The 13,691-nt window shown below is 42.5% G+C and overlaps 1 protein-coding gene across 1 annotated transcript; it reads right to left on the bottom strand.

Annotated features, from left to right (window-relative positions):
* Positions 1-470: 470 nt before the first annotated feature.
* ccdc12 (coiled-coil domain containing 12) lies at positions 471-10,974 on the bottom strand. The gene is made up of 7 exons (XM_083648880.1): positions 10,869-10,974; positions 7,570-7,643; positions 3,772-3,851; positions 3,484-3,545; positions 3,367-3,401; positions 3,156-3,232; positions 471-1,244 (listed from the first exon to the last, which is right to left on the bottom strand). Exons 1-7 carry the CDS (start codon positions 10,950-10,952, stop codon positions 1,165-1,167), a joined length of 492 nt encoding a protein of 163 aa, XP_083505006.1. The 5' UTR covers positions 10,953-10,974; the 3' UTR covers positions 471-1,164.
* Positions 10,975-13,691: the final 2,717 nt, after the last annotated feature.

Genomic DNA, 13,691 nt, shown 5'->3' on the forward strand with positions numbered 1-13,691 from the left:
AAGCCTTTTGAGATAAGAGGGAAGCTGTTGGCCTTCTGTTCCAGTGGTAATATCTACGATAAACGGTGCAATATCCTCCTTTACTTAGTGGGGAGACAGTAAGGGCCTATGTGGGGACAGAGGATGCACTTTATTGTGAAAGAGTAGTGTGCATTTGTTTAGAACAGATATTTAAGCGCTTACAATAGATATGACTAGTGGATATCATACCAAAAACAGCGTTATCGTTACCTGTTCATTATTGTTGTTCCTCTATCATCAAACTCTGGTCAGCTATTGGATCAGAGCTAAGTTTTGATTTAATAGAGTAGCGAGAAATGAATGTTACAGTAACTATCATGAGTGGATAGGAGTCGCTATGATAGGCAGTGAATTTTCAGATCATTTTCTCAATAAATATGATGTATAAAAAGTGTATTTTCTCTTACTCAATGACAAGACTACCCAATAACAAAAATTGACATCAGAGGTATTGGGAAAATCCAAAACATTTTACTTGAAAATATAAAACAATAAGATATAAACGGTTTTACATTGTGTGTCAATCAACCACATACAGCCTGTACGACATGCAGCACTACAATGATACCTTTGGGGACAACTCACAAAGGGAATACAAAGATCTGGTTCATTTACTCCCCGTTAGGGCTGTGAATCTTCACTGGCCTCACGATTCGATTCGATTACGATTCATCTGTCAACGATTCGATTCGATTAAACGATGCATCGCGATGCATCTTAAATCAATGCATCACTTTTTCCGCAATACATGATTTATTTTTTCTCACTTTCTTTTTTCTCACCGTGTGGCTACTTTTAAAATAAAAGTGCATTTGGAATTGCATTGTATTATGATCCATAATTAAAATAAACAACTGCATGTACTTACATTCTATTTTATTTGATTATAAAAAAATAAAAAAAAAGCATTTTTTTTTTTTTAATAATCGATTTTTGATATTTGTTAATCGATGCAGAATCGTGCACGTCCGCATCGCGATGCATCTTATAATCGATTATTTTTGACACCCCTACTCCCCGTGGCCATCAAAGCAACTGCTACTGTCTTTCTTCACACCACGTAGATGGAACTGTACAGTGGGAAGCCGATGGATCCAGTCCATCTGCATGACATTTCATACGCAGTTAGTCTTCTGTCTGGGTTCAGTCTGAGTCTCCCTCTGTTACTCCTACTGCTCCCACCGCTTCAGCCAACTCTTCCTCGCTGCCTCGCAGACGGTCCCCTGAACACACACAAACATCTCTGTCAATCTGATTCATTACTGTTCATCCTTCAATCACTGGCAGCTATATTTATATGCATGGGGTAACCCGGCTATTGGCCATACTCTGGTTTAAGTTATTTTTTTGAGTTAAGCTGTTTACATGAACCATTGATGCCCCACAATTTAGTATTCCTCTTCCATGAATAAACCAATTAACACATTCACTGCCAGCCGTTTTTTTTTTTACTGTAGGTAGGTTCTGCCAGAGGGTTTTTTTGAGGATTCTGGCTCATTTTACAAGAGCCGAGGATTCTTTTCTGCTTGGACTTTGTGAACACAAACTTCACAAAAGTACTAATAGAATGTGTGTTTCTCTGTCTAAAAGAGTTAGTTTGTAGAGTTAGTAGTTATGTAGATATTAGCCGTTGAGTACAGCATGGTTTCAGCGTCTGAGACTGAAAGCTGAGATAATCGCAGTTTTGTGAAATTCAATCAAACAGGCAGAACAGTCACTTTAACCATTTATTTTTGGCATCAGTGAGAGATCAGACATCAAAAACAATATAGTTCTGACGCCCTCTCCTTCAAACTCCTCCCTCCGTGGGCGTGTCTGGTGGCTTTCAGCAGCGTTTGTCACAAGCGAGTTTCTACTGCCTGTCTGCAGTGAGCAGCCTCCCTCCCTGGCGGCCCCCTCTCGGCGAGTGTGGATGGGGCTCACTCGCTCACTCGTGTGTGTGTGTGTGTGTGTGTGTGTGTCTCCTTCAAACTCCTCCCTCCGTAGGTGTGTCACAGGCGAGTTTCTGTTGCCTCACGGATCCCAAAAAAAGAGAGGGGAATCGCAGGAGCGGGGAAGAGGAGAGGAGAGGCGAGGGCGGGGGGTTGGACACGGGAGAGAAATTCCTTTGCGATCCCCTTCTTCCAATCTTGAGGCGTACTCCGCTCTCGGTGTGCTGCTGCTGCTGCTGCTGCTGCTTGTCTGTGCTGCTGCTGCTGGCGCGGCCGCTCTCGGGCGAGTCTGGATGACTGTAAAATCGCCAAGCCATTTCCTTGAGAATGGCTTCCTCCCGCGGCTGTTTTTTCTTTGCTTTCTCTCGTCTGGAGTGCACTGTCGCCACTTAGTGGGTCGGTAAAATAGATTAGACACATTCAATACCTCCAATATTTGTATAGGAGACGTAAAAGGGTTTGATCGATGTCCCACCGTCAAATTTTTTTTTTTTTTTTTTAAGCCGAGATATCTCGTCCTTGGCAGTCAACCGTTGGATTCTGTAAGCCGAGATATCTCGTCAATGGCAGTGAACGTGTTAACAGAATATTCCTGTCAATCTGTGGTGTCCTGCCCACAAACAGAACAGCCTACTAGCAAAAAAGTATGAAAAGGCTACCCCTCCCTATGTGACTGAGGTCACTTCTAAGACCGTATAGTAAGAGTAAATATTGCTATCAGCGCCGTGTTTGTTTGTTGACATCAGAATGTACAGATAACGCTGAGTTTGTGCAAACGGCTAAAACCAAAAGTGAAAGGAGTAAGGCGGCGTGCACACACAACACATGTGAACGCCTTGGAAATCATGTCGAGAGTGCTTCCATTGTGCACGGAGCGTTTTTTTTTACAGGTCAGGGAGCAACGATCACACGCACGGGTAGCCAGCTAGTTTCGTCTGTTGTTGTTGATTGTTCAGTCACACTGTAAACATGAAAACCAGATTATTGGCAATTCTGGCGGCAGCGGAGTTTGAAGATCCCCCTGGCAGGAGAAGAGATAGGAGGAGTGACGAGCAGCGCGCTTTTCCTCCAAATGTTGAACTTTTTTCAGCTTGAGACGCCCCGAGAGCGCTCCGCCAAAAAACACTAGACGCCAACAGCGCTTAAACGCGAGGTGCGTTCCTTGAAAAAGATGATTTAAAAGAGGAGGTAGACAATACTAACGGATGACTTCAGCGATGGCCCTCTGTGTTCTCCTCTCCAGCTTCTCCAGTTTCTTTGCCACATCACGCTTTAGATCCCTATATCCACAATCACAACGTCAAGACAAACATCAATAACAAAATGTACAGAACTAAATTAGGATTTGATGCACAATACAGTTTTGGATTTTGGTACATACAAAATGGGTAAAACATCTTCAGCAAGGTCTTACCAGTCTGGTTTTCTTGGGGCGAGATTGGCCAAATCCTGAAGAAAGAAAACAACTGAGCACGGCAAACATTGGCGCTACAACAAAGGAAATCACAATTTACCACAAGGGAATACTTACCACTTCTTCAATGACGGGCTCTGGATTAGCTGCCTCTAACTGATCTTTTACTTTATCTTCCACTGAAAAAGAAGAGTCAAACAATCTAATGAATGATAGGACCAGGGGGCGGTGGGTGGCCTTGAGCAGTAACTAACAACTGTTCTGTACTCTGAGCCCCCTGGAGGCGAGGTCAATAAAGTATAACATTATTATTACACCCACAGCACTCCAACACCAAGCCACTGTAAAAAAAAAAAAGCCAACCATGTTTTCAATATACAGGACTTGTTTATGGTGGATTCTCACCTGATGCAGGTTTGGCTTTGGGCACCTGTCTCTCCTTCAGCTCTTCGTCCTCTGGGGTGTAGTTCCTTAGCTTCAGCTCTCTGAGGATAGAGGGAGAGAGAGAGATCAGTTAAACTCCAGAAGGTGGCAGTGTAGGCAAAGGTATCATAGCAAAGGTTTAAGGGACAGAAACGACCATCTGCAAACCCTACACAGCTGCACGCCTGGTGTCTTGAAAGGGGGGGGGGTGTTCGTACTTGGAAACTGGGAATAATGTCCCCCTTTATTCATATGAACCCATCTGATTAGCATGTTCCACCTGCTCCAAGGGATAGACTTGGAGAGCAGCAGACAGCTGAGGAATGCGTTCCTTGGAAGTTCAATTTTGCTACCTTTCAGCACGTCTCTCCACACAGTGGGATTCCTGGCAAGCTTGGTTGACGTCTCTGTTGGAGCTTGTAACCGCAGTCCAGAGACACAGCTAAACTGTTGTCGCAGGGCAAACTGTGCGGCGGACCAAGGGAGAGATCAGCTGTTCTGAGCTGAAGCGTGGATTTGTGATGAAGCTACAGAGGGTATGCTCTCTAGATACATTGATCACACCCAGGCCAGCACGCTGCCCAACAACAGACAGACCAATGCCTTGTATGGGTATGGGCAGGAAATGTTAGTCATGTTGGGCCTTGGACCGAGTGCAGTCCAGCTTTACTCCACACACATCTCCCTCTAGCCTGCTCAATCTCTCTTGCAGGCTTTTTATTGGAGGAATCTGTCTTTCTACCCACATCACCTCAAATTAAATTCTTATGCACCAACACTTCTTCGTGTTGGTAGGCAGACTAGGCAGGGAATCTATCGCTGCACTATCCCCAGACGCTGCCCATGTCACTGATTTTGCAAACCTAAGCTCCTCAGACAGGGTGTTCCATAAGCAAACGCCCAGAGTCACCCATTGAGTATTTCAGCTTAAGATGTGTGGCGGACTGTCCAGGAGGGGACGCTACGTGAGGATCTTATGCTTCTCTTGTCACTTTGTCCATATTGCCCATCCTTATATTAGCCGTACAATAAAATCAACACCATCTAAACAACAGTCTACTTTGTACAGTTTGTAGTGAGCAGCATTCATGAAAAAAGGACAAACAGACCATGTGTTTTATACTGTCTCTGGCTTCCAATGCTAACATCATTACCGGTACTTTATTCATAACTGTTTGATGTGATAGCTACACATACCTTGGTGCCATCTTCACAGCGGATGGGAGTGCCCTATCCTCACTGAAAATGCATGTGAATGACAAAATGAAACAACTGAACAGATTAATAACCTTTCTGACTGCTAACTATGATGCCCCCTTCAGTGTGAAAAAGAAAGTATTCGAAGCTGCCTTCTCGTCAGCCATCTTGTATGGGTGTGAGACTTGGCTGAAAGTCCCCCTAAAGACTGTAGAGACCCTTTACATGACAGGAGTCAAAATCATGCTCGGAGTAAGGACTACCACACCAAACCTGACCTGCCTTCTAGAAGCAGGGCTTCCGTCAGTGCAAGCCCTGATAAGAGACAAACAGGCCAAATTCCTGCATAAGATGAGTACACGGCAGGGAGTGGCCGGTGACCCTCTAGGATTTGCACTGGAATTAACCAAACAGGAGAACCGTGTCATGAACTCACACCTGGAGCAGGTCATGAATGTACTAGACCACATCAGAACTGATAGAGAGGAGCAGATGGAAAGAGTGCGGTCAAATGAAGGATCCAAGTTCAGGACTTACTGTAAACTTAACCCTGAGTTATCTGTCCACCCACTTTATATGAACAGCCAACACACCATCGAGGATAGTTTGAGACAAACTTTCTCAAGATTCCGCCTGTCATCCCACCGGTTGCGCATTGAACTGGGAAGGTGGAGCCGCACACCTCGAGAACAGCGTGTGTGCTGGTGTGGCACTGGAATCCAGGACGAACAACACCTTCTCTTGTGCCCCCAGACCCAGGATATCCGTGACAGTTTTGATTGTCAGTTTACTGACCTACGGGTATTATTTCAAAATATGGACAAGAAAATGCTATCTATGCTGAGTAAATGCTTAGCTATCTTGGAACGTTGATACAATGATGTATCTGTTATGTGATTGGACCCATTGTTTTTATTTTTCGTATTTTATATGATTATTTTAATAGTTAATATTTCTATGGTTGTCAATAAACAAACTAACTAACTAACTGTCCAAACCCTGTTTATAAATTTCCACTTGAAGTGCACTGTGGCATCAAAGAAGGCCATTCATAAATTCAGAGCGCTGACACAAGCGTTTACCCTCTCAAAATGTTTAGTGTACTGTGTCTGAGGAGGAGGTACATACATGTACAGCAAATGTTGACACTGGTGTCAAGCTACCTGGTTCATTCCTGCTCAGTGCTCACCACAGTCAAATAACTTACAGACAACATGTTTGCCATTACTAACTAACTTATCTATCTATCTATCCATCTACAGTACTGTATCCATCTATCTATCTATCTATCTATCTATCTATCTATCTATCTATCTATCTACCTACCTACCTATCTATCTATTAGGGGTGTCAAAAATAATCGATTATAAGATGCATCGCGATGCGGACGTGCACGATTCTGCATCGATTCACAAATGTCAAAAATCGATTATTTAAAAAATATATATATATAATCAAATAAAATATAATGGAAGTACATGCAGTTGTTTATTTTAATTATGGATCATAATACAATGCAATTCCAAATGCACTTTTATTTTAAAAGTAGCCACACAGTGAGAAAAAAGAAAGTGAGAAAAAAGAAATCATGTATTGCGGAAAAAAGTGATGCATCGATTTAAGATGCATCGAGATGCATCGATAATCGTAATCGAATCGAATCGTAGCCCTCTGAATCGTAATCGAATCTATCTACAGTATCTATCTATCTATCTATCTATCTATCTATCTATCTATCTATCTATCTATCTATCTATCTATCTATCTATCTATCTATCTATCTGACTGTTGTGGAACAGGGTGTAATCCCTGTAATGTATGCTATCTTCCCAGGAGGCTGACAAGCTTTATGCACAAGGCCCATTGTTTTGACTTCTTGACTCATTCATTCATTCATTCATTTAATGGAATATTTTCTGGTCAAATATGTTGACCGTCATGATGATCGTTGTTCTTTCACGTCATGGTTTGGTAATAGGATCTCCCATGCAATTTTAATTCTTGTCACAAGACACATTACAGTCACACTCTGCTACAGTTGTGTGCTTTAGCAAAGTGTCAACGACAACAACCAACCACAACAACCCAGCAGCACTGATCCATCATTCTCTACAGACAAACTTCTCACTGCGGCCAGCCTACAAACTCTGTAGCAATCTCTATTCTCATGAGAGACTGGAGCCCTGCCCTGTTAGGGTTAGGGTTAGAGGGTGTGCCCCTGAGTGTCGTCAGCGCCGACTCATTAAACATAAACAATGGAACAAAGCGGTCCTGCAGGACAGGAAAGATGGCTGCTCTTTCCTACTGAGTAAAACAAAGTGGAATAAGCTGCTGCAGGATATTTGTGCAGCTAGCACAGTGTTGCGATCCAGCCCAGAGTAAACACTGCATCTCGAGAACCTGCACTGGGAAACTCACTTTATTACTGGGAGATGGTGTTCAGATAGAGACTACATCAATGTTCTGGTGATGCACTTTCATAACAGTTTCCGTTCCTCTTTTGTACCTAAAAAAAAAAATCTGCTTATAGGGCAAGCAGTAAGCAACGGTTTCAGTAACCATGTTTGAACAAGATGAACCAACCTGTGTCTCTCTTCCACAGCCTCCTCTCCCAGGGCTTTCTTCCTCTCGGGCTCCTCATCTTCCTCATCTCGCCCCTGTTAGGAATATCATCACACATCGTTAAAATAACTCATACAAGAACATTAGTCATCTCACAGTAAAGACATCATAGTTAGACTGCATACAATTGGTATGGATTAACAATCTGTATTCTGCCATATGATAATCATTCATCAAAAACAACTAAAAAAGAAATTAGCTGCACTGCTCAAAACAACCTTTGGTTAAAATGAAGATATGCAGTAGTAGCCATGTTTACAGAGTTACACATACACACTACACTAATATTTGCATGCCTAAAAAGAAAAAGAAAAAACCCTCTGTGGACAGTGTTGGCAACTGGGCGCGTCATTTGGGAGTCAAATAGCAACTTTACATTTTGAACGTGCACATTTCTGACATTGTGCTACTCAAGAAGAATGGCAACTAGGGGACTGGGTCTAATAAATTTGGCAAAACACATCAGTAGCACCTCCACAACTTGTTTTGGATATTGGGAAACATCTGAGTTGAGCATCATGGCTCAAAGTACTCGTAAATTAAGATGAGGTGAAATGTAAATACACACCTGGGACTTTTATCCAGTTGTAATCCTAGTTATTTAAGGCTGGCTATTCCAAATGTCAGGTGGGAAAACTGCATGGGGAGCTATCCTATAAAGCTCTCACAGACCCACTGTGATGGAGAGCTACCGGTAGGTAAAAGCTAAGAGGTCCCCTGTACAGCCATAGCATTTCAGACCTCAGGCCAATGCTAAGCTATTCGCTTGTAAAGAATGGGGAAAATGGATTTGGAAATGCCTGTAGAAATTAAGAAAGAAGAATACTGGCCCCAAGTGAGAAACAAAGGATATTGAACCCCTCCCATCTTGCATTTTCCTGAAGAGGCTTCCTGTCCACCTGCTAGAACAATGCAGGGGACTGACTCATTCTTGAAGTACAGTACAAAAGGAAAACAATCCAATGCTTCAGGAATGTCAACAGTCATTCATCCACCACCAGCCGAGCCAACATACTTCTTTCTGTTCAGTACCAGCTTAGTCAAACACTGTTAAGGACAGTCTAGTCTAACTGCCAAAACAGTGGCTTGCACATGGGACTAGGTTTCCTGTTGCAAGGAGGATGCAGAATCAAATTGGGAGGGTTCTCAATGTGAGCAGAATAATAGTGTGAAGTTTTTGGCTTCTTCACTGAGAAAGCGAGACAATTCTAAACAACAACACAGACAGGGGACCTAATAAGGAAGGATCGACTGTAACTGTGTGGTGTGGTACCTTGCTCTCACTCAGGGACCATGCACACAAATATTGAATCAAGACTCAACACCCACAAATAAATGTATGTTATAGTAACGCACGACACATGATGATGATGGCAATTTTCCATACATGTTCAGCAAAGAGCTGAGCATGAAAAGATCTATACACAGGGTTTTCACTGTAGCCCTGATTTAAAGTTGTATGGCTTTTCCATGCCTGTCCGTAACTAAGTTGAGTGCTTCCATGACCTAAAAATGTGAACCCTTCCTAAGTTTGTCAACATGGTTTTTCCGTAGACATGTTCTAGAGGAGTAAGAAGTCTGTGTTTCCACTACTACAGTCAGGTTTGCTGTGGAGAAAAACAGCTGAAAACCACCATCTAATCATGGAAAGACTGCATGAACAAGTCACACTTCTCAACTTCCCCTGTCTCAGATAGACCTCTCATGCACTTGCAGTTGTGCATCCGGTCTAGAGCGGATACAGAAACGGTCTGCCCTCCAGAAACAATTCCGCTCTGAAAATCATTTGGAGCACAAAGAAAGCAGCTACTTATATTACTACTAATATACTACTCAAATCGATTCAGCATGTGTGTGGAGGAACGATAACACTGCAGCATAAACCGGAAACAGGGTGGTCTCTGGACCGGATCTCACATCGGACAGGCTCTACAGAGTCTGTTGAGAGCCTGATGACGCGAGGTTACACCATGATACTCAGTCCAGACTCAGAGATTCTATGATCAATGTCTAGTGGTTTAGTACATCTCATGACCAGGGGCTTACAAGTTTGATCTCCACAACAGCCAAGTGAAGTGTTCCTGAACAAGACACTGACTGCCCTATCTGTAACCTGAAGTTGCTCTAAGAGCTAAATGCAGGGTTCATACAGACATTACAAAACAAAACTCAAGGACTTTCAAGCACTTTTTCTAGCACAATTTTTTTTCATTTTCAAGGACTTCACGCAAATCAAATAATTGATTTTCAAATAAAAATGTGGCCCAAAAGGGGCATCAAATTTGCATTATATTACATTTTGTCTTTAACAAGTTAATTCTACTATCAATCTTGGGAATGGGACGGGAAAATATTTGTCTAAAGATTGCTTTGACTTTGAACAGATGCTCAAACCTCAGTAAGCGCCTTTTGTCTTTTTAATACCAACTTTGGTCAAAATATAAGATGTGACAGTCACTGACAGACAGCGTTATGTGGTTCATGTGAAATTCAAGGACTTTTAAGCACCTTGTTTAAAAAATGTGCTATTTTCAAAGTATTCCTGGACTTTTTTTTCTCCAAAATCCAAGCACTTCAAGCACTTTGGCAGAACCCTGTAAATGCCTACGATGCAAGGAAATGCAGCTGTTGGATCTAACACCAGTCTGTAGAGAGTTTGGCGCCTACTTTATGGACCTGAAAACACTATCTCAAGTCATAGTCTTATAAATTGACAGGCCTATGCAGTTTATAGTTAGTTTTAGATAGGTTTGTGCCCATCATCACGACAGTAAAAAGAAAAGGTTAGAATAACTCAAAGCAGTATCTGTCAAATTAACACAAACGTATATACATACACACACACGTGTGTGTGTGTGTGTGTGTGTGTGTGTGTGTCTATAGTCTATGTGCAGGACAGAATAATCATTTCAGTCACAGTCAATGTTTCAGTCCGACTAGTAGAGATGCCCTGCGCTCCTACTTCACAATTTGAGGAAGACGTGATGCTAGCTACGCTAAATGGATAGATCACTTTGGAAACGAGACGCTAACTTGCGTTACCGTAAACCACCGCCTTAGCTAGCTAACTACAAAATTATTAGCTGTGTTCATGCACTGTAAGTAGCTAGCGAGTAGCTAGCGTTAGGTTTGGATGGGTTAACGTTAGCTGTTAGCTAAAAACGTATCGCTAGATAACCGTCTCATTTTGATCTTTTCCTAGCTAACGCTACGTGTCCAATACCAAATAACCTTTTACCAATACCAAATCGGACATTTACCTGGAGCTGTCTACTTTTTAATGCTTTTAGCCGCTCTTTCCTCTTCAGGGCTTGCTCCTGTAATGAACCAACGTTTTTCTCCATGTTTGTTTATCTGTAATCGTTGCTCCGTTCACTCTGAAATCTATTAATGTTCCTGTCAAGGCTGTACAGGCGAACGTGGACACATCGATTGTAGTGGCCTGATGCCTGAGTTTGTGATTGAAATAGAAATGTTGCTTTAAGAACGTTTTATTACAGAAGGTGTATGAAACTCATGACCAAAATGGTCATATATTGCCATTGTGTTACTTATGGTTGGGATTCTACTAGTGAAAATAAATTATTACCCGTTTTGCTGGGGACCCCCTTCCACCCCCCCCCCCCCCCCCACCCCCCAAGGACTCCTGGGGGGTCCCTGGATTCCAATTTGAGAACCCCTGGCTTAAATTAATTAATTTATAAACCTATATGTGCCATTAATATTAATTGATTAATATGAGTAAAGCTAACACATAAGACAGAGTGGCTTGCTGTCATCTCGCCAGTCACACACAGGCCCCCTATATAGGCCGAGTGAAACTACAGCAGATAGAAAAATGTCACAAAGAAAGCTCACTATAACTAACTATTAATTATGGCAGGGTCTTTATAGGATTATTGATTATTATGCATGGAATATTAGATTCAGTTGTGTGTGTGTGTGTGTGTGTGTGTGTGTGTGTGTGTGTGTGTGTGTGTGTGTGTGTGTGTCCATGTGTGCGTGTGTTTACAGGACCACAGAGTAGCTATAGATGAGTCATGGGTTGGAGGCAGAGGCATAACTACCATATGCAGGTAATGCAGTTGCATTGGGGCCCACAAACAGTTTAGGGCCCGCATGCACAGCCCCTCCTCTTTATCTCACTATATATTGAATCATAAAACTCTCCAGATCTATGATACTGACTACAGTAGCCTATACACGCAGCCACTAAGCTTATTTTATTTTCCTGTCAACCATTTTATGTGAAGCACTTTGAATTGCCTCTGTGTATGAAATGTGCTATACAAATAAACTTGACTTGACTTGACTTGACTTACCAGTAAGCAGTATGTAGTACTCAATGAGCCAGTGCGTCTGTTCCATGGTGTCACATACATCTTTCATTCACCAAATAAATAACAATACGATAACATCAAAAACAGTTTTACATATATTTTACATATAGTGTCAACGTGCTGTTGTGGAATTTCCAGTTGCCGGGGAAGATGGTAAATTAGGAGTCCAGAAACATAGTACTTTAACTCAGAAATAATGTTGTAACACTAAGAAGATTGATCTCAGTGGAATATGCAGTTTATTTGCCTCCATGTTATCTTGTGAGATTTTGTGCCAGTAGCATTTGTCAGGTTGTGGTGTCAGAAGTGACCGTGACTGTTTCAATCATAGGGCTTTCTGCGCTCTACTATCTTGCTGCTTCCTAACACACAGTGAGTGCCTTTACATGCAAATAATAAACGGATAACTGAGAATAATCAGGTAGGCTAACTGGCAATAATCTGATTTCCGCGTTTACACGCACTTAGTAAATAGCGGGAACTCACCTTAAACTGCATGAGTGGACATTGACAGCAATGAATAAACCTGATGACTCAGCAGTGTGTTTATCGGTTTTCTCATAAACTGATAATGGCCTTTATCCGATAAAGGATGCTGTTTACATGACACTTGAATAATCAGGTAACTCTAGAAATCAGTAATCACTAATAAACAGTTTATTAGTGTGCATGTAAACGCACTCAGTATCATTTTAAGAAGGAGCCAATGTCTGACCTCTCAAGACAGTCTAATCCCAGCTTATCCTGAGTACATTGACCCTTAACAACCCTATCCTGTCTGTCTCAGTGAAAAACTATTCTATGCGAGCATATGTACAGAAAGTGTACCAAATATGTTTTAATCTCTTATGCTGCTCCGAGACCAGATTTGGTCAAGTATAGCACGGAGGTCTATTTACATTGTGATGGTAGGGCCCACTTTGACCATCTTGCATTGGGGCCCATGCAGCGTCGACTCGATCGTTATGCCACTGGTTCGAGGAAATAGTTGGAACTTTGTGTTATGTGTAGGTCTGTCTTTATGTAGTCTCAACGCCAGCCCCATGAGAGTTCTTACGCTGATACACTACGTTACTGCATGCTGCAGATCTCTCTCTGGGTCTGGGACACTTTCCCTCAGAGGGCTGGTTATGGGAGGGAACCGTTCACTTGGCCAGTCATATGCCAGTGATGGCTTCAGTCCTATCCAATCAGTAACGACTTTGCGATCAGACGACACGGGAGGCGCAGCCCATTTTTCGAACCGCTCTCTCATCGGTGTTACAACCTGTCACTCGTTCAATTTCAACCCGCCTTCAAAACCAGCAGTGGCTGTTAACTGGCACAGACTCACTTATGTAGTATGCGGAGCGCAGCGATTCAACGTAATATTTGAGTCTGGGGAGAGACTAGTCTTTATGTTGCTTGCAGTAGACATCTGACAGCCCCTAGTCTACACAATTTGCACAATGCAGACTTTTATTCAACTGACTGATTTGTGTAAATTTCTTCCACAGTATGTGGCCATAGGCTATCTTTTTCTGTTTCATGGTTGTAGCATTTGGGTCCTTGCTGATTATTCTAGAGCAGGGGTGTCAAACATGCGGCCCGGGGGCCAGATCCGGCCCCCAAAAGGGTCTATTCCGGCCCAAAGGATGACTCTGCAAAGTGTGAAAATTGCACTGAGAAGTCCTTCAATCCAATGTGATGCACTTGTGAAGGCTAAGAGGTAGCAGGTTTCAGGAGCAAGTTAAATATTAAGTA

The sequence above is a fragment of the Poromitra crassiceps genome, assembly GCF_964638095.1.
Source record: "Poromitra crassiceps genome assembly, chromosome: 1".
NCBI classification, from domain to species: domain Eukaryota; kingdom Metazoa; phylum Chordata; class Actinopteri; order Beryciformes; family Melamphaidae; genus Poromitra; species Poromitra crassiceps.